Here is a 21,450-nt window from a genome sequence, read left to right on the forward strand (position 1 = left end):
GAGGCAGATGTGAGAATTAACTGAGAGTATTTGGAAAACAGTTGGCACAGAATCCACACTCAATTAATTTCACTTACCTTTCCTTTTCGTTCTAGGAAGTGATTGGTCCATTGGTGTTCTATTGAAGGGGAAGGAAAACAAATTGTAAAACTCTTAATGAGCCTTACTTCAAACACAGCCCAGTGCAGTTCAGTAATTAGTATATGAGTTTTGCTTCAGCTTGGGGTGGGCTCCAGTTCTTCGTTCCAGCCCTGGCTCAGGAATTTCCTTCTCTAGAAAGCCTTCGCTGCCCACTCCCAAGCTGATTAAGTGTCCCTCCCGAGCAGTCCCGTGGCACCCCAAGCTTGTTTCTGTCCTATCATTTACCTTGCATTCTACTTCTCAAACCAGGGTACCCAGCATTGGGCATGGAGTGTGGGATGTTATAAGGCATCTTCTCCACAGCATCAATTTTATCTAATAATAAATAAAACAAAGGGCATATATATATATATATATTTTTAAAGGCAAAATATTAGATTACATAAGAAATTTCAGGGAATTCCCTGGTGGTCCACTGGTTAGGACTCTGTGCTTCCACTGCAAGGGGCACGGGTTGGATCCCTGGTTGGGGAACAAAGATCCCGCAAGCTGTGCAGTGCGGCCAAAAAAAAAAAAAAAAAATTCACAATTGTAGAGGGTTCCTAGAAGACATATGTTCATTGTCCTTTGCTTTTAGATCTGCTTTTCAGAGAAGTTGGAGAAACATTTATTGCCATATGATAGTGAAATCACACGGTAACTAGTCTGTTTCTTCCAGCAGACCGTGAGCTCTGTTAGGGCAGGGATTGTGCCTTATTTGCCTCTGAATCACAAAATTTAGCTACTTAGCATGAGGCCTGGCTCAGAGTAGAGGCTCCATGCAAGTTTATGGAGCTGAACCCAACTCTCTGTCTTCCTCCAGTACTTTGGGGAAACTATAGTATTTCCACCAAGGAGAGGAACTTTGAAATTGTTTAACTGACAGGACTTCACATCGAGTGCCTGTTAGATCACAATCTTAGCTGTACTTTTGGGAAAGGTATTAAACTATCTGACCTTTGTCTTCCCAACCTGGTAGGGTTGTGAAGACTCAATGAGAAAAGATTCACAAAGTGAATTGTGCTTGGCACATAGAAGGTGCATGGAAAAAAGCTTCTTTACTTTTCTCTAAAGTCACATTCTAGTCATTAATCTACAAGCTAAGAGATGATTCTGGTCATTTCAGTCATTCCAAGCAACCTAAAATGGACATGGTACCCACGGCTCAAGTCTCAGCCACTGCCTGGAGCTTCTTCTGCAGCACCCTGGTCCTTCCTCCTAAACCTCCAACCTAATATTACCATACCATCCAACAGCTTCCTTACTGTCTTGGTGACCTTCCCATTACACCTGGGCTTATAAGATAGAGATAATTCAACTAGAAGGTGGAGAAAGATAACCACCTGTTAGGAGTGTGAGCTGCAGAGTCAGGACCCATTTCAAGTCTTGCTTCACTGAGTAATCTGATTTGTTCTCCCAACTCTGAGGCATGTCTTGATCCTGGTTCTGGAGACAGAACCTGGTCCCGGACAAATGTTGCCAATCCCTAACTTAGAGCATGAGCCAGGGAATCGGGATCCCCAAATGGCTGTGTCCTTCGTTCTGTTGGCCTGGGTCTGGAGTATATTTACTGGGAAACTAATGAAGCTTAAGTTTCAGGGTCCTGCACTTTCAAAGGCCCCTCTTTATGCTGAGAGTTCCTTGAAATGTTCTAGGTTGAGAGGGGAAGTCAGGTTGCAATCGGAGCATTCCTATGTAAGCTTTTCTGATAAGTTTGCCTAAGAGATTTCAGAAGAAAGACACAGAGAGCCATGATTCCAGGAATTTGTTGTGATTCTTTCTTGTCCTTCTAAATAAATTCTCAGTTTTGTAGTTAATTTTGTGTTTGAAATTTTATATTCTTTTTCTTAAAGATGGCTCCACAAAACCTGTGCCTACCTTTCTCCAATATCTCCCTACCCTACAGCTCACCAGAAAGTCACAAGTATGAGAGGAGAGTCCGCAGGGGTCTCTGTAGTGATGACTCCATGCGAGGTAGACTCACCCTCACTACCTGCGTTCCATCTTCTCCTACAGGCACATGCTGGGCACCTTGTACCAACTTCCTTCCACAAATGCTAGGACCCTTTAGCATTCCCAAGTACTTCTTTAGAAGTAAAAGAGAAAACCTCTGTTAGCTGACTTCTCCCCTGAATCTAAAAACTATTTTGAAATAGTCTCTTTATACCTATTTTTATGCATCAGTAGACTTTGAACTAGAGAGAGGTAAGGGGATAACTGACTTGCAAATGGAAAGGTAGTCTGTAAGAACTTTCGCTTTTTTTTTACATTAAAAATTTTTTTGAATTGAAGTATAGTTGATTTGCAGTGTTACAGGTGTAGAGCAAAGTGATTCAGTTATATGTATTTATATTCTTTTTCAGATTCTTTTCCATTATAGATTATTACAAGATATTGAATATAGTTCCCTGTACTATACAGTAGGTCCTTGAAGAATTTTCTTAATAAGATGTTTTGTTTTTTTTTAATAGAATTAGTTCATGAAAAAAGGAACACAGATCCCAGCTAAGCGATAACAAGGATGGCGTCCTTTTGTCATTTCGGTTCTAAATCTCTCCAATCTAATGCCTAACTGTAGATGGAGCCCTCATGATCATTATTACTCAGATAACCTTTAAAATATATTTTAGAGAGGTTTAAGTAGGATCAAACAGTGAAGTTCATAGTTTAAAAAATACACTGTTTTAAAAAGAAGGCAAATCTCAGAACAGTATATATGGTATGATTCCAATTAAGTAAACACAAAGTGTGTGTGCAGTTTGTGTGAGTGTATATACAAGAATAGGTCTGTGTTTCCCAGATTTCAGAAAACAACACTGTGCTGTATCCACACAGAACTAATGTTTCCCAGACTTTAGACAACTGCATAACACCGTTTTTTTTTTTCTTGGCCGTGCGTCGCGGCTTGCGGGATTTGAGGGATCTGCGGGATCTTAATTCCCCCACCAGGGATCAAACTTGGTCCCCCTGTAGTGGAAGCACAGAGTCCTAACCACTGGACTGCCAGGGAATTCCCTGCATACAACCTTTGCCCATATTCATCCAGAACTGCTTGATGAACAACTTTGACATTTTTTTTCAAAAGTCTTATAGGAAAAATAAAATGTATTCTTCTACCAAAAGTGAAGTCCTTCACTTACAGTCAAATATTTATTTCATCTCTTTGCAACTGGCAGGCATTAGAAGGCATCATCTGGCCTGCCTTACCACAGGCTCCAAGGACCTCTGTGCTCTCTCCCTCCTCTCCTGCTGCCCTCTCCTCACCTCTGCTCTCAAGCCCCGTGCCTTCACTGTGCCCAAACTGTACCCTGAAAGCCTCCACATTTCTCTTACCCTCCACTTCAAATTTTGGTGTGGTTGGTTTCTTCTCAACATTCAGACCTCAGCCCAAATGTCACCTCCTCAGCAGGGTCTTCACTGGCTGACCACCCGACCGAAAGTAGCTTACTCTAGCCCCCAACACACCGCTCCGTAGCACTCACTAACTTACAGTGTATTGATTATACACTACTTGTTTATTGCTTGTCTCTTTCCTTTAGAGGGTAAGCTTTATGAAAGCAGGAACCTTGTCTGTATTGTCATCTTCTATCCCTACAACAAAGCCTAGCCATTTAGTGAGTGTTTGTGGAATGAGAAGTTATACTTCTGTAATATTATTCAATGCTAAAAAGAAATGAGCTATCAAGCCATGGAAAAATATGGAGGAGAATGAAATGTATATTGCTAAGTCAAAGAAGCCAATCTGAAAAGGCTACATACTGTAGGATTCCTACTATATGACATTTTGGAAAAGGAAAAACTATGGAGACAGTAAAAAGATCTGTGGTTGTCAGGGGTTAAGGTGGAGGGAGAGATGAGCAAATGGAGCACAGTGAATTCTCAAGCAACTTTATATGATATTATAATGGTGGATACCTGCCATAATACATTTGTTCAAATCTACAGAATGTGCAACACCAAGAGTGAACCCTAATATAAACTACTGACTCTGAGTGATAAGATGTGTCCATGTAGGTTCACTGATTATAACAAATGCATCACTCTGGTGGGGGATGTTAATAATGCAGAAAGCCGTGCATGTGGGGGGCAGGGGGTATATGGGAAATCTGTTTACCTTCTGCTCAGTTTTGCTATGAACCTAAAACTGCTCTCAAAATAAAGTCTATTAAAAAAAAAATGGTATATTGCCGAAGCTGTTGATGGTTTAACTAAGTGTGTAAGTGGAACGTTGAGAAAGATTATTTGACATTAGGATTATCCTGGGAAAGTCAGAGCTCAGGAAAGCCTAAACCAAAACTTTAGGCAACGTTTCCCAAATTGGAGTTCCATACTCTGTTCTCAAATAAGTTAAACAGGTTTCTTTATCGAGGGACTCAGTACCCACACAGCTCCCACGTGTGCTGTGAATCTCTAGGGTGAATAGCATATGCAGCTATTTCCTAACATTTGATCCAGAACCCATTCTTCATGCCATGTTATCATTCACGAGCTTAAGTCCAGCTGAATGCCAGTGCCACTGGGCAGAGCCACTTTAAACAGTCAAAATATTTCTCCTCAGAACTAACCCCAAATAATTTAGTCATTTACCTAAATTATTAGATACATAATTTGGCTGATTCCATTCCATGAGAACAATGTTTTCTGTCTATTTTATTCACTATCACGTTCTTAGTGTCCAGAGCAGTGCCTGGCACACATTCAGTGTTCAATAAATATTTGTTGAAAGAATGAATGAATAAGCAAATGAATAAACATTTTTATTATTTAAGCTTCAGGTGTACAGCATTATGATTCAACATCTGTACACACTACAAAGTGATCAATATCACAAGTCTAGTTGCCATCCATCACCATACAGTTGACCCCCTTCACTCCTTTCACCCAGCCCCCAGTCCCCTTCCCCTCTGGTAACCACTTATCTGTCCTCTGTGTCTATGAGTTTATTTTCTTTGTTCATTTTTTTTTATATTCCACATATGAGTGAAATCATATGGTATTTGTCTTTCTCTGTCTAGCTTATTTCACTTAGCATATATCTTCAAGTTCCATCTATGCTGTTACAAATTGCAGAATTTCATTCTTTTTTACGGCTGAGAGTATTCCATTGTGTGGGTGTGTATATACAAACACGCACATATATATGTGCATATATATCACATCTTCTTTATCCATTCATCCATTGATGGACACTTGGGACACTTAGATTGTTTCTATATTTTGGCTATTATAAATAACGCTGCTCTGGCACTATTTACAATAGCCAAGACACAGAAATAACCTAAATGTCCATTGACAAATGAATGGATAAAGAAGATACGGTATATATATATATATACATACACACAGTGGAATATTACTCAGCCATAGAAAAGAATGAAATAATGCCGTTTTCAGCAACATGGATGGACCTACAGATTATCATACTAAGTGAAGTAAGTCAGAAAGAGAAGGACAAACACTGTATGATATCACTTATATGTGGAATCTAAAATGCAACACAAATGAACATATCTACGAAACAGACACAGACTCACAGATATAACGAACAGACTTGTGATTGCCAAGGGGCGGAGAGGGAAGGATTGGGAGTTTGGGATTAGCAGATGCAAACTATTGTGTATAGGATGGATAAAAAACAAGGTCCTACTGTATAGCATAGGGAACGATATTCAATATCCTGTGATAAACCATAATGGAAAAGAATATGAAAAAGAACATATATCTGTGTGTGTGTGTATATATATATATATATATATATATATATATATAAATAATAACTGAATCACTTTGCTATACACCAGAAACATAACATTGTAAATCAACTGCACTTCAATAAATTTTTTTTAAAAAGCTGCAGTAGGGGCTTCCCTGGTGGCACAGTGGTTAAGAATCCGCCTGCCAATGCAGGGGACATGGGTTCAATCCCTGGTCCAGGAAGATCCCACATACCACGAAGCAACTAAGCCCGTGCACCACAACTACTGAGCCTATGCTCTAGAGCCCATGAGCCACAACTACTGAGCCTGCGTGCCACAATTACTGAAGCCTGCGTGCCTAGAGCCCGTGCTCCACAACGAGAAGTCACAATGAGAAGCCCACGCACCGCAACAAAGAGGAGCCCCCCTCGCTGCAGCTAGAGAAAGCCCGCGAACAGTAACAAAGACGCAACGCAGTCAAAAATAAATTAAAAAAAAAAAAGCTGCAGTAATGAAAAAAAATAATGCTGCTGTGAACATAGGTGTGCATATATCTTTTTGAATTAGTTGTGTTCTTTGGATACATACCCAGAAGTAGAATAGCTGGTTCATATGGTGGTTCTATTTTTAATTTTTTGAGGAATCTCCATACTGTTTTCCACAGTGGCTGCACCAATTTACAGTCCTACCAATGGTGTACACGAGTTTCCTTTTTTCCCCATTCTTGCCAGCATGTTATTTCCTGTCTTTCCCATCATGGCCATTCTCACAAGTGTGAGGTGATACCTCATTGTGGTTTTGAGTTGTATTTTCTTAATAATTAGTGATGAATATCTTTTCATGTGTCTGTTGGCCAGCCGTATGTCTTCTTTGGAACAATATCTATTCAGATCCTCTGCCCATTTTTAAAATGGGTTGTCTGGCTTCTTATTGTTGAGTTGTATGAGTTCTTTATGCATTTTGGATATTAACCCCTTATGGGACATACAATTTGCCAGGTATGGCCTTTATTATGTTGAGGTATCTTCCCTCTATACCCACTTTGCTGACAATTTTTCTTATAAATGGATGTTGAATTTTGTCAGATGCTTTTTCTGCATCTATTGAGAGGATCACATGATTTTTAGCCTTCCTTTTATCAATGGATTTATCATGTTGATTGATTTGTGGATGTTGTAACATCCTTGTATCCCTCAAATAAATCCCACTTGATTGTGGTGTATGATCCTTTTAATGTGTTGTTGGATTTGTTTTGCTAATATTTTGTTGAGGATTTTTGCATCTATGTTCATCAAAGATATTGGCCTATAGTTTTCTTTTTCTGTGGTGTCCTTGTCTAGTTTTGGTACCAGGGTAATGCTGGCTTTGTAAAGTATTGAACAAGCAATTTTTATTTGGTCCACAGTTCCTCAGTGAAGAGGGCAGAAATTTTGGTACCAGGTAATTATGCCAAATTCTGATTCACATGGCTCATACTTCTGGGATATTTGTGGAATATTTATTCTTGCTGCTGGTTTTCCCAATGTACTTTTTCTGAATGCACAAGTTGAAGGCATTAAGAAAATGAAGCAGGAGTGAGGAGTTCTGAGCCCACTCTATTGGTGATAATAACAAGGAACATTTGCATTGCAATTTTCTTCCAAAAGTTATTACATTTGGTTCTCAAAACAAAATGCAGGTGTTATTACCTTCATTTTCAGGTAGATATGCAGGCTTAGAGAGACTCTTCTGATATCATTCAGGTGGTATTAGATCAGCCTTGATCTAGGCTTGATAAGACACTGGTCTTATCGTGTCAAAGTCTATGTTCATTTCATGGCACCTGGCTGCCTCCCTGCTGGTTGTGTATATGCCGGGAAGCCACTTCCCCTTTCTGGGCCTCGGTTCATACATCTGGAAAATGCCCAGGTGATCTCTTAGGTTCCAACTTTAAGTTCTGTGACAATGAGCCTTTTTTTCTCCATCATCTCTGTGAAAAATTGCTATAGCTTTACAAAGTACTAAAATAAAAAGATTTTATTTCTCTTTGAAAATCTGATTCGGGTACTAAAAAATCAAATAAATTATGAAAAATATCCCTTTCTTTTAAAGTAATGCCTAGGAATAGAATACCTTGAAAAAGAATGAATTGGTTGTGTTAAACATAGTACCCTCCGAGGGGTCTTCATTATTTTAAAAAAATGCCGTGAGAGGATTTTACTCTAGCTTATTTCAAGACAAAAGACATGGAAGAAAATAGAGCAACTTTTCTAGAAATCAAGTCATTTAGAACAGAAAAAAAAAACAAACTGAACTATCTAAATAAATCTAAAGTAGCTAAATAAATAAATCTTTCCAAAGGAAAAGGCCAAGCCTGGTCTTCAGGTTATTATTTACTTGGTAAATTCATTTTGTATGCAAAACATTTGTATTATCCGCATATCCTTGTCTGTTTAAACAAGACGATTAAACTGCTGTTGGGCCACATAGCCAAAAGAGCAAGTGAGTTATATGTTTCTTCTCCTTAGGGCATTTTGTTTTGTCTCAAACTTTTATTTGCAGCCATATAGAAATAACCTACTTTTGGTTGTCACATGAAGAAACTTTACACAGAAAAATCTGTATTTGCACATCCGTTTTAGGGTTTTATTTTGCTAAAAAGAATTCACACAGGCCAAAAAAAAAAAAACATGCAAAATATTTTTGCGCACACTTCTAACACACTATATTCCACTTCTGAAATGTTAAAAATTTAAAAAAATATCCCGAAGCAAGAGTACTTCGGTTGAAAAGTTAACATTATAAAAGCTAGATTCCTAACACAAACACTGCAGACATAAGTCACTCAGTTGCAAAAAGTTAATGTTTATAAATGTTAAATAAATGTCAACAATGAGGAGACAAGAACTGTAGATCCAAAGTGTACTCCCCACCATGAACTATTAAAAATTGTGTTTGGTGTTGTAGGACATCCACGATGTTAACTTGAAATAGACACAACCTTAACCCAACGCTACGCCAAACTTACAAACATCGAGGGAACCATATTCAGAACTACCTCCTTTTCCTGCTACCTTTAAAATGTTTGTTGCCGTTGTTGTTGATTTTGTGTTTTGGTAAATAAAAGAGTCCCTCAGAATCTACACTAGCTCTGAAATGCAGAAAAAACGATTCAATAAATGACGATGACGAAGTTCTCCTTTGAGATTTTACTTTTCTTTTTCATGATCATACACGTTTTAACGGGCACACTTGTGTGTATGTGTGTGTAAAATCTTTTAAACGATATTTTTGGAAACAACTCTAGGGAAACTTTTTCCCTTTCCTTGAGACCAGTCCCTGATAATTTAAAAGCTGTGGGGTTTTTTTTGTTATTTTTGTTTTTTAAGAGAAAACCTGCCTAGAGCCTTTCTGTACAGTCAGCAACCTCCTTGTTCCTGTATATTTGAACTTTCCAAAAATAAAAGAATGCTTGTTTGCAACTCTTGAAAAATCTCCAGGCACTCCCTGCAGATTTTACCCTGCCTGGTGCTTTATATTGACTTTTTCCCTGCACCAGAAGTAAAGAAGGGTCCTGTGGTAGGAGCACGCTTATGTCCCTCCTGGTGCTCCCTGGGGGATGTTGGTGACTTCACCCTTGGGAAAAAAACCTCGGGCCTTTTGTTAGAGACACATCTAGCTGCTTCCTTCTCCCTCAGGTAGAAAGGCAGTCCCCTGGAAGCCTCAGTTCTCAGAAGAAAAAGTATTCTAATGCATTCTCATAAAACATTTCAAACATGCAAAGAGAAAATCCAAAACAGGAGTGAGGAGAGAGTAGCAGTGATTTGGAAGAGAGCCTAAATATTGTGCTCAAGGGAGAAACATCCACTCAAACCACCTGCTTCAAGGCCATGTTCAATGAGCATAATAACAGCGCTTCCTAAAAGGGAAAGAGACTATACCACTTCCAACCTCAAAAACTAAGCTTCTCTCTTTATCACCAAACAGCTTTAAAATGCTTGCTTAACTCAAACTATCACTAATACTTTAAGGAAGTTTGAAGACCCAAGTCTATTTCAATAAATGCTTAAATAATTGCTAGATCAACTCAGCTCATACTTTTTCAAAATATTGGCCAAAATGGCAAACGTGTATATATCATATATCATCTTTCCCTTCCAGCAGTCAACACAATTGTATATAATCAGTGTACTGCTTTTAAAGGAAGATACGAGAAGGATGGAGCAGCTCTCAAGTGGGAGGTCCTGCCAGCTCGTGCGTTCTTACTGAGGTTGGCAGAAAGGAAGGTTCCTCTTCCCCACCCAGAGTTTGGGCATGTTCTCAGCCTCTTCTGCCATCCTGTTTCAGACACTGTCTCTCTCTTCTTTTCCACAGGTCACTAAGCCTGTTGGGGGGAGGGGTGCTGAGGAAGACTTCAGCAGTGAGCAGTCATAGTATTGGGAATGAAACACATGCACAAGACTAGACGTTCATGCTAACGAACCTCGTAAAGCCAAACAGAGGCCAAACACAGCCCAGAGTCGTTTTAAAATCTCCTCTCACAAACAGCAAAGCAAAATTGGAAAAACCCAATTCCACCTTCCCACCACAACTCAAAAAGAAGCTAAGCTTTCTGGGGACATTGGATGTTTCAGACTGAAAGAGGGTAGCTGAAGAGCCCTTCTTTCTTCAGCTGTCTGTGGTGTGAGCCCGACCCTTTCCTGAAGCCCTGTCGATTGCCCAGAGGCTCCCAGAAGACATCCCTCCGAGGTCTGGGCTCCCTTGAGAATGTTCAAGCCTGTGCAAGGTCTGAAGTCTGATGCGCAGAGGTAGCTCCATGACGCGAGTAATGGAATAACACTTCCTTTTTTGGTGAGGAAAGCCCAATCGGTCTTAGCTAACAAGCGCTCAGCTATGGCTCTAAAAATATCCTGCAGCGAGGGCTGTTTGGCACTTCATTTTGTTTGCTGGAGGAGCTCTAAAGAACTCCGCAGAATGCTTCAGATTCTCCATGACTGCTCTGAGCTCTGTCCCTGCTCTGGTGACCTCAGGGAAGTGTATCGCGTGGGGAAAGTTACTTTTTCTTTTTCACTTTTGAGTTCTTGGAACTCTGTCCTCAGTGTTTGGAGTACAATTCCAGTCTTGGATTAATTACTAGCTTGGTTCAGGAATCTTCATTTGGCTTCTAGTCTGAACTATGCAAATACACAATCTGTGTGCAGAAGAAAGGACTAAAATTATACTTCAAAAGGGCTCAGTCACTTCCTGTCTTCTCCCTTTTCCCCCCAAAAAGAAACATCAGCCTCCTTGAATCCTTCGTTGCCAGCAGACACCCTGGGCTCCCTACACGTTGATGGCGTGTGCATGCTTCTTGCACAAGGGTTTGTCCTTCTTGGAGTAGAATGGCTGCCCCTCCAGGTTCACGTGGCAGACCTGGGACAGAGAACAGATAGGCATGAGACAGCCCATGAGGCAGGGGGACACAAACAAAAGATTTCAGCCACCTCTTTAAGACAAAGTGCTGTCACAGGCAGATGGGAGAAAAGGCAACAGCCTGCTTCTCCCTACCACAAGTGCTTGACAGCTAAAGCAGTGTAGACGCGTTGAGCTATCTAAAAATCAAGATTTCCAAAAAGGAACATGGAATAAACTCAAGTTAAATTAAATTTAATTAATGGAATACGGAACATATACACAATAAGGTGATCAACTGATCAACTATCCAAAATTTATAAGGAACCAATACAAATTCGTAAGTCAATATCCACAGAAGTGATTAACACCTAAAGAAATATAAAATGTCAGAAGAATGATCCTCACTAATAATTAAAGGAAAAAGTAATTAAAACCTCCATGAGATATCACTAGACACCTGTTAATCTAGCAAAATAAATAAAACAAAAAGCCTCAATAGCTTGTCACCTTTAACCTTATATGACTGGAGCCAGAAAATGAAAAAAAAAAGTAATCAGTCAAAAGTCAGCAATGCCAAAAGGGGATCAGGCCGATCAGGCCTACTTGTCACTGCTAGGGACACATGAATCAGCACGGTCTTCTGCAGGGGATGTGGCAACACTGAAGAGAAGCCATGAAGATGTGCCTGCCCTGTACCCCAGTAACACCACTCTGGAGAATTTCATCTTGCAGCAACTATTGCACAGAACAGGAAAGCAACATATGCTCAACTACAAACTGAAAAACTACTAATATTTCTCTCAATGGGGAGATGATTAAGTTAATTTTTAAGGTGCATTTTTCCAATGACAGGCCACCACGAAAAAATAAATCAAATATGGCAAAGTGTATGCAGGAAAACACTGACTGAAAAAAAAAAGAGGCAAAATTATATATCCCCATGATGACAACATATGAGTGCAGTCTGAAGATGCTGACAAAACAAAAAGAAGGGAGATCAGTAATATTTGTTGAGACTACTGCGGGTCGAGTATGATGCCAGACACTCTGTATACATGGTCTCATTTTTTTTTTTTTAATCTTATTTTATTTTTGACTGTGTTGGGTCTTTGTTGCTGCATGCAGGCTTTCTCGAGTTGCAGTGAGCAGGGGCTACTCTTCGTTGTGGTGCACGGGCTTCTCATTGCGGTGGCTTCTTTTTGTTGCAGAGCACAGGCTCTAGGTGCACGAGCTTCTGTAGTTGTGGCATGCGGGCTCAGAAGTTGTGGCAAGTGGGCTCTATAGCACAGGCTCAGTAGTTGTGGCACACAGGTCCAGTCACCCCGCAGCATGTGGGACCTTCCCGGACCAGGGATCGAACCTGTGTCCCTTGCATTGGCAGGCAGATTCTTAACCACTGCACCGCCAGGGAGGTCCCTACATGGTCTCATTTAATTCCCACAAAAACTATGGGATAGGTATGACTGTTCCCCATTTCACAATTGAAAGCTGAGGCTCAAAGAGCCCAAGTGTCTTGCTCAAGTCACAGACCTAGAAAGTTGTAGAACCTGGGCATCCATATTCAGGTCTGCGAGACTCCAGTTCTAAGCTCATTCTCCCCACACCTCATAGCAGAGAGGGGCTATGTTTACTTGAAATTGTTCTGGGTTTACGGACTTGTATCGAGGTAGTTCACTAAGCTTGCTGGACTACCAGTATGAGGTCTGGTCCTGGGTGGGCAATCTGCCAGTTGCCAGTCAGCTGGGAAGTCACATAGGCTGGGACAGGCCCTAGCCTCAGAGAGGGCACTGAAGATCTCTAGTGGGGAGCAGAATTGGGGACCACATCCAGGACATTGACATGAGAGGAAGTGCAGGTGGAATTCCCAGGTAGAGGTAAGCATGAGGATACAGAAATCACCCTTCCGAGATGAGCTTGGGCCACTGAGCACGTGTCTGCTCCAAGAAAGCTGGAAAGAAAAGTGGCATCATGGTGGTCCCAAGTGTGAGGCCCTGATGGCCCAGTTGAGGACGTTATACCTGAGATCACACAGGGCTGCCAATGGGCTCTGGAAGCCAATGACCTGAGAAAGTGTCTCAAAACATCCCAGGTAGATGCAGTGATATTGAGTGTAACCAGGCTCCTGTGGTGGCCTCAAGCTGTGGTGACAACTTGGAGACAAGTCTAAGATGGTGGCACCCAAGATCCAACTGGTGAGGATGGGTTTTGGGAGAGACAGGAAGGCAGCTCTGGAATGAGTTGGCAAGGAGCTGCTGGTCAACAGCCGGGGCTCTGGCCAGGAGACCCTGCCTGGTCTGAGACAGTGCTGGTTGCTTGTGAAAACTCTGGATGAGTCAGGCTGGAGAGGGTGTTGGGAGACTGAGGACCAAGGAGTGAGGAAAGGCCAGAGCCTCAGAGGTGGCTCACTGATAAGATGAGACTGAGGGAAAGAACTGTCATAGAGAGGTCGTACTCAGTGCCTTGGGCCAGGAGCCTGCAGGTGGGATGCAATGGGGCTCCATGGTGGAGGAGGCCTCCAACCTACCCATCACAGCGGCACAGCAGGGATGGTCCAACCCCCAGGCTCTGTGGTCAAGTGGCAGCAGGGCCTGGCTGGGAAGGAGTGGTGGCCATAGAGTGCTGACGACAGAGTGGAAGGCGATGAAATAGGCCAGCTGCAGAGGCCCCTCGACTGCCCACAAAAGTTACACCACATCACATCCCTTCCTGGTACCCACACCAACTAGATACCAACTAGACTTAAAGGAGAAGAAGGGCCAGTAAGACATGTTTCCCCAACTAAGGTAGGACTCACATCCTTTCCATTAGGACTCAAGTGCCAAAGCCAGACAGGAGGTAAACCCTCACCCTGACCCGCACTGTCCTTCTCAGCCTTCATTTTATGTGCTTGGGACTTTAGAGATGTTGTCTTGTTCTGTTCATTAATTGCTCATACATGTCAGCTATGTTTTCCTTTCAAGATTCTAAATTCCTTGAAGGTAGAGACTTGTTCTGGGAGACTTTTGTATTCCCAAAACTCAACTGAATTAGTCTGAAGTATGTGCTCCCCTGAGATCTAACTGATGGGAAAACAGCATGTCAGCCGCAAGAGCTAGTCCTGATCTTCCTTTCTTACTAGTTTTTTTTTTTTTTTAAGTTACAGGAAAATATATGCTCATTAAAAGTGATTTGGAAATACAAAGTGATGGAAAAAGGAACAAAGAAAACAAAACCCTGAAAGTTTTCCAATCAAAATATTGCTTTCCAAAAATTAAACCATATTCCACTTTGATATAGCTGCATGGGGCAGTGAGTACTACGCAGGGCTAGTTTGGGGGAAGGCGTAACGATTCTCTGTGCTGATTCTCCAGAGGACGGGATCTGACTGGTTTCTTTGGGCAGACCCTCTGGGCAGTGCTGTGGGTCTTTCACACCTGACTGGAACTTATCTGTAATCTCAGCCTGAACAACCCCAGGCTTTACCGCTTCTTCTTGTCTCTCTCTGGGACTTGTGCCATCATGACTCAGCCAAACACGGCAAGCTTGAGGGAGCAGACCCATGCTCACCTTTGCATGATTCCCTCTCCATGTGACACAGACCTCTCATCAGCCTGCCTTTGGAGAGCAGGCCTTCTACGCCTCTGTCTTCCCTGGACCTCCTCCAAGTCTCTTAGATCTTTCTAGAAGCTGGGTAACCAGATTTGCAGGCAGCATCTTAGGATCAGACAAGCCATGGCTTGAAGGTAAGGGTCAGAAAGCCCTGTACGGTGCCTCGCTGAGCTGTGGCTCTTCAGGGGACAACCCCAAAGCCGGTATATTTATATTGTTGTCCCTTTTTGGAGGGGAGGTCCTGATATAGTTTAAGGACCCTAAAAGGCAATTAGAGAATCTGTTCAAAGGGCTGGAAAAAGTGTTATGGATTGAACTGTGCCGCCCTAAATTCACATGTTAAAGTCCCAACCCCGAGTACCTCCAGCCTATCCAGCACAGGGACATAGCAGTGACCTTATTTGGAAATAGGGTCTTTGCAGACTAAATTAAAACTGAGGTTAAGATGACATCATATGGAGTACGGTGGGCCCTTAATCCAATATGACTAGTGTCCTTATAAGAAGGGAAGAGACACAGAGACAGACACCTGCACAGAGGAGAGTGTCATGTGAAGACACAGACACACAGAGGGAAGGCAGCCTTGTGACAATGGAGGCAGAGACTGCAGTTATGCAGCTACAATTCAAGAAACACCAAGCATGGCGGGCAACCACCAGCAGCTAGGAGAGAGAGCAGGTCCCTGCTGACATCTTGAATTTGGACTTCTAGCCCCCAGAACTGTGAGAGAGTAAGCGTCTGTTGTTTAAGCTATTCAATTGTGGTACTTTGTCACGGCAGCCCTAGCAAACTAATATATGGGGTGAATACAATGCACCCCACAGATGGGAGGGGATATAGAAATGAAGTATAAAAGCTGAAGTGAATTGCAGTAAACATTATGACTATGGTTGTCCCATGTCATAAGTCTATAATAATTGTTCAAGTTTAAACTCTGTAGACCTTTCACACGTTCCCAAAATTTACCTTGAGCAACTCTGGTAAAAAAAAAAAAAAGCAGTAGTAGTACATTGATTTTCCCAAATAAAGTTTAGTCAATTATAGATTCACATTACAGGGCTTTATCAGGGACGACTGTTTTCTAATTCTAACGCAGACTCTAAATGTCGGCAGGCTCATTGCCCTGTCCCTTCCCCAGCCCAAAGCCCTTGGAAGGAAAACGTCAATCTCACGGTAAAAATGACCTGGCTGTTCAGCAGAAATAAACTGCACATGGTTAATACTTAATCTAGGGCTTATCTCCTGGCAACTATATATCGAGAATAGGACCATTTAGGAAAATGCAATGATACTCAGCCCTTCTAAAGGTTCAGTCAAAAGAAAACTTATCTCAGCTTTTCATAGGATTAGTCAATAAGCTCCAATCTAGTGTTCATGGTGAAAATTTAGGGGAAAACCGTTGAATCACATCATCATATCTTAAATGACCTATAACCATGGGAAGCCACCTGCCCCTATTAAATCCCAACATCATTCACTCCTCCCACCTATTGAGAGCATCACTGCTGAGGAAAGCTGCTAGTTTGCCAGATCCTAAGACACTCTTCTGTCCTTAATGAAGTGGAGAGTAACAAAGCCATATTGGTTAATAAATCATTATTAGTAATAAAACTTTGCTCAGCTGTGACATATCGAGGCATCATGGTATTTGCCGGCTTTTAAAAATGACAGAATATTAGAATGCCAGGGTTGAAAGGGATGTAAAGGGTTGGTCATCTGGCCCCACTTGGTCCCTCCTGCCTCTTCTCAGAAAGTCAGAACCCCAAGCAAAAAACATACTGCGCAAATGAAGCAGGTGTCGTGCCAAGTATGCCCCAGGGCTTCGATAAACTTGTCACCGGCCTCCACGGGGAAATCGCAACCGTGACACTTGGTGCTGAACAGATTGATATAGTCTGAAATGAAAGGCAGAGTAAGGACCAGGCATCCAGGCAGGCTGGGAGGAGTGTCCCAGCCACATCGACCCAATGTCAGAACAACCCCCCAAATCACTGGGCTGGGGGCAGTGGATGAAACCTAATTGGTTACTTGTCATCTTGCAGACAAAATACTCAGTTACATGATTGGTTTTTTCCTTTTCCAATAATTTGCACTGGTGTGGTGCAGATTCAGGCTTAGTCACCACCCTGTGTTGGTTTGATCTGCAAACACTTTCTGGAACTGTCATTAACTTTCTGCAGGGTGATTTTCTCCTCTGCTCTGTCACCTCTTACGGTCCAAACAGACCAATCCCAAAAAAGAAAAAAAATCCTATTTCCCAGCAGCTCTGCTTATTTTGGAAGAGTGAGAGCCTTTAACATTTCTTAGAGTTGTAGCATGTTCTTTGCTTGGTCATTCTTCTGTCATTGGGCATCTGTGTTGATAATAAATTTTCACTACTAGAAACAATACCTGAGCTATTTTGTTGAGACATGTTCCCCTCCCCCAGCCAAAGAGATAATAATACCAAATATTATTTACATAATGCCTTACAGTTTACCAAGCATCCTCACGTAGATTGTATTATTTGCTAGTATCTCAATGTCAAGGTCTATGTATTAGTTTTCTTTTTTTTCTTTTCTTTTTTTTGTGTGGTACGCGGGCCTCTCACTGTTGTGGCCTCTCCCGTCGCGGAGCACAGGCTCCAGACGCGCAGGCTCAGCGGCCATGGCTCACGGGCCCAGCCGCTCCATGGCATGTGGGATCCTCCCAGACCGGGGCACGAACCCGTGTCCCCTGCATCGGCAGGCGGACTCTCAACCACTGCACCACCAGGGAAGCCCTATGTATTAGTTTTCTTTGTACTCCCAGCACAGTGCCTGGCACACAAGTCAGTACCCAACACATATGTCAAATGAATGAGTGAATGGATGAATCACTGAATCAATAAATTAATGAATAAACTTAGTCTTGGCGAAATTGTTTTTGTTCTGTTTTGCGGATGAGGCTGGAAGAGGTGAAGGGCCTAGCCAGAGACACACAGGTGAGACAGCGGGCCAGGCCTGTGCTTCTCGGCCCCAGTTGTCTGGGCCTGGTAGTGGGCAGCACTCCCACTGCACTCACTGTAGAACTCTCCCAGATTCTTCTAGAAGAATCTTGATGCCTTTTACAAAGCCTTCATTCTCCTAGAAGTGTACTTGTCTCTCCACAGCTCTGCCACAGTTGGCTTTTTCTTACAGAGGTTTTCTGCTCAGATCTCCTTGTGGACGGTATGCCTAGTCACTGTCTCAGACCACCTGCTGAGAGTCAACATGAAGTGGGGGCTATGAACTATGAATTTGGTATCACAGGTGTGACCCTAGTACATTTTTTAAAAGTAATTAATTTATTTATTGGCCACACCCCACGGCCTGTGGGATCTTAGCTCCCCAACCAGGGATTGAAGCCACGCCCCCTGCATTGGAAGCGCAGAGTCTTAACCACTGGACTGCCAGGGAAGTCCCCTAATACATTTTTTTTAAAAGCTGGTATTTTCCTCATTTATTCTACAAAAGGGGAATGTAATTGGTATTAAATAAAGTTTGTGCATGGGCCTTTCCCACCAGGAAAATAATCTAGTTTCTCATTTATGTATTCCTTCCTTTATTTCTCCTATTAGGTCTTTATAATTTTCTTTGGGACTGGAGGGAGAGGGGAAAAGGGGAGTTGTTTAATTGGTACAGAGCTTCATATTTGCAAGATGAAAACATTCTGATCTGTTTCAGATCAATCAACAGTGTGAATATACTTAACACTACTGTACTGTACACTTAAAAATGGTTAGGATGGATACATGTATATGTATGGCTGAGTCCCTTTGCTATGCACCAGAAACTATCACAACATTGTTAATCGGTGATACTCCAATATAAAATAAAAAGTGAAAAGCCAAAAAAAAAAAAAAAAACCGTTAGGATGGTAAATTTTATATGTGTATTTTTTCCCCCACGATAATTAAAAAAAAAAAAGACAAGGTCAGAACCAAACACAGTGTCCCATGGTACGGGGACAGGGGCTGACTCTGATATTTTATCTCTAGGGCAGGTTAACCAACAGGCTTGACTTTACCTCACTATTGGATCATCTAGCTCTCCTTTCTTTACTTTGTTTATAAGAATATCACCCTTTATCACATTCAACAAGCATATTAAATTTCTAATGCTCTTTCTAAAATAAAAATTAAATTGTGTTATTTCTTTACTTAAAACATCACAGTGACTCCCATTGCTTAAGGAAGTAGTTTCAAACTGTGCTTCTTGGAGAGCTGTGGGTCTCCCAGAGCCATTACAGAGCTGTGCACCCATTATCTCAGTTAATCCTCACAACAGCCTCTGAGAGTTAAGTGAAGAAGGAGAGACTCAGAAAGGGCAAGCATCCTGTCCATGGTCACACAGCCTGGAAGTGGCCCCTGTGGGCCTTCAGTCAGGGTCTCTCAGGGTGCCTAAGGCTGAGGCTAAACCTGCTTCCTTGCTGTCTTTTCTTAACAGTAGATGATCCCTTTCCTGGGTCTTCTTAATCAAAACATCATTTTTGAAAATCTTTTTGGGGGGGGTGCTAGGGAGAGGAGCACTGGTAATAGTGTTAATCTATCATTCTTTCACAAGCCTCACGCATAAATTGTGGCTTATCACACATTATGAAAGTTATAATGCTTTTAGTCGACTAACAATAGCAATTTGTATTGGTACCACAGCACTTTTATTAATTACCAATCATCACCATTTCCTCTTAAGAAGGGAAAAGACAGGTGTTATCTTCTCCCTTTTACCGATATGAACTCTGAGGCCAGAATGACTGAGTGACTTATTTAAAGTCATTCAGTGAGCCTCAGAGCTGGAAAGAGAATTCACCAGTACCTCAGAACCCAAGAAGTTTCTTTTATAATTTATTGTCAGGGGGAAAAAAATTTTAATTTTGTTTTCCTTTTCCCCTTGAAGAACTGGAATGTTTTCTCCTTTCTGGTTTTAAAGTAAACTAACTTGCCATGTTTCTCTTTTTGCTCTCACATTTGCTACCCAGTCAGCGCAGCTCTGTTATTCTTCATAATCAGCATGTTTCCTTTTCCCTCTTCTTCTTGGTGCTGCTTTGCTAGTTCTATTGTCTTAACTTTCATGTTTTTGTTACCTTTGTTGGAACCTGCCTCAAATCCTTATCTGAAAGAGGCAGGCTATGAATAAATGAGTGTGTGAATGTGTGAGTGACTGAATGGTTAGTTAGCCAGGATGCCCAACTCTAACAGATGGCTTTATCTTCAGAATTTACCGTAATTGACTCCAAGTTATAAGATAACATATAGCGTCTGGGGAGAACAGAGAAACTCCGAATTCAGACAGGGAGTTGGCTGGACGCTGAAGGAACATCAAAGTCTGGTAAACATCACAGGAGCTGGGAGGGGACCTGCATGCACTTGACTAGTTCCGAAGTTTCTTTGGTTTAATCCTCACCACAACTCTGGGAGGCAGGTGTTGATCTCCCCCTCTTACAGATGGGGAGAGTGAGGCTCAGAGAAGTTTAGTAACTCAATCAGGGTTACAAAGCCAGCCTGAAACAGGAGCCTGGAACAGAACCTAGGACAAAGGCCGGCGCCAAAGCCTTTTCAGACTAGACCTTGTGGTCTTCAAATCAAAATCATCTGAAAGGTTTCCTAAGCGGTCACAAGATGCCGACTTGTGGTCCACATATTTGGTGCAGGGAAAACAGCACAGATTGAATGTGTGCGAAAGGGAACCCCTACCCCTTTCTCCCAGACTGTGGGGCCTCCCCACAGCACAGAGGTCCTACCTTTCTCACAGTAGGGCTCCCCATCTTCCATGTGGAAGAGGCTGTTCCCGAAGGGCTTCTTGCAGGCTGCACAGACAAAGCAGGTGGTGTGCCACGTCTGTCTCAAGGCATGCATCACTTCCTGGGGAAAAGAGCCTCAGCTCAGGACAGAAAGGTCCAGGAGGGAGAAGAAGGCAGGCTTAACTTCCACACCAGCCCCGGTCACTGCCGGAGCATCCCATCAGGGAGCAGGGCAGGAGAGCCCAAGAAGCGGGCCTTGGACACGCCGCAGAAGGCTAGGGGCGGCAGAGGAGAGGCTCCTACTCGTGCAGCACTTGCTGGGTGCCAGGTTCTGTGCGTGCTTCCATAAGCTGTGACGCTTCACCCTCCCACCCAACCTGGGAGGGAAGTACTATGTGTTATCGCCATTTTACCAAAGGGGCATCGAGGGTCAAAGCCACATGCAGGTGCACGGTGAGGTCAGGCTAGGAAGCAGTAACTTGCTTTGCAGAAGCTCTGCCACCACTTCAAGCTGTGTGGCCAGGGATGTGGCCCACGGATCTCTTGCTTCAAGTTCATTTACTCCCTAGTTCATTGGTGGCAAACCAACTCCCTTCTAGGACAGAAATGGAGTTGTTCTTGCTCTGTTAGCACAGCAACTTCTTGGCTTCCAAATAGGACCCCACAACCTTGTGGAGGACGAGAGATTGGTTGGAAAAGAGACAAGGGTCAGAGGAGAGGAATGCAGCCCACTTACCCCCATGATTTTGGTGTTGCACTTGGCACAGACCGGGGCAAAGAACTGCTCATAACACCGCTCACAGTAAACGTTGTTCTGCTCCTCCACAAAACACACGTCTGCCAGGGAGGTCTTGCAGTAGGCACAGTTGAACTCTTCTGGGTGCCAGGAGCGGCCCATGGCTACCAGAAAGGGGCCCCTGGGGAAGCAGAGAAT

The 21,450-nt window shown here is 42.6% G+C and overlaps 1 protein-coding gene across 5 annotated transcripts in view; it reads right to left on the reverse strand.

The window, feature by feature from the left end:
• Window positions 1–8,339: 8,339 nt before the first annotated feature.
• The window catches only part of LDB3 (LIM domain binding 3), a 58,028-nt gene continuing 44,917 nt past the window's right edge, over window positions 8,340–21,450 (reverse strand). For all 5 annotated transcript variants that reach the window (XM_079899696.1, XM_079899700.1, XM_079899695.1 and 2 more), the window contains 4 exons: window positions 21,253–21,433; window positions 20,517–20,637; window positions 16,557–16,672; window positions 8,340–11,207 (listed from right to left, as the gene is read on the reverse strand). In XM_079899696.1, coding sequence (XP_079755822.1) covers window positions 11,118–11,207; window positions 16,557–16,672; window positions 20,517–20,637; window positions 21,253–21,433 — 508 coding nt within the window. In that variant the 3' untranslated portion in view covers window positions 8,340–11,117. The remainder of the gene's footprint in view (window positions 11,208–16,556; window positions 16,673–20,516; window positions 20,638–21,252; window positions 21,434–21,450) is intronic.

The sequence above is a fragment of the Stenella coeruleoalba genome (assembly GCF_951394435.1).
Source record: "Stenella coeruleoalba genome assembly, chromosome: 16".
NCBI classification, from domain to species: domain Eukaryota; kingdom Metazoa; phylum Chordata; class Mammalia; order Artiodactyla; family Delphinidae; genus Stenella; species Stenella coeruleoalba.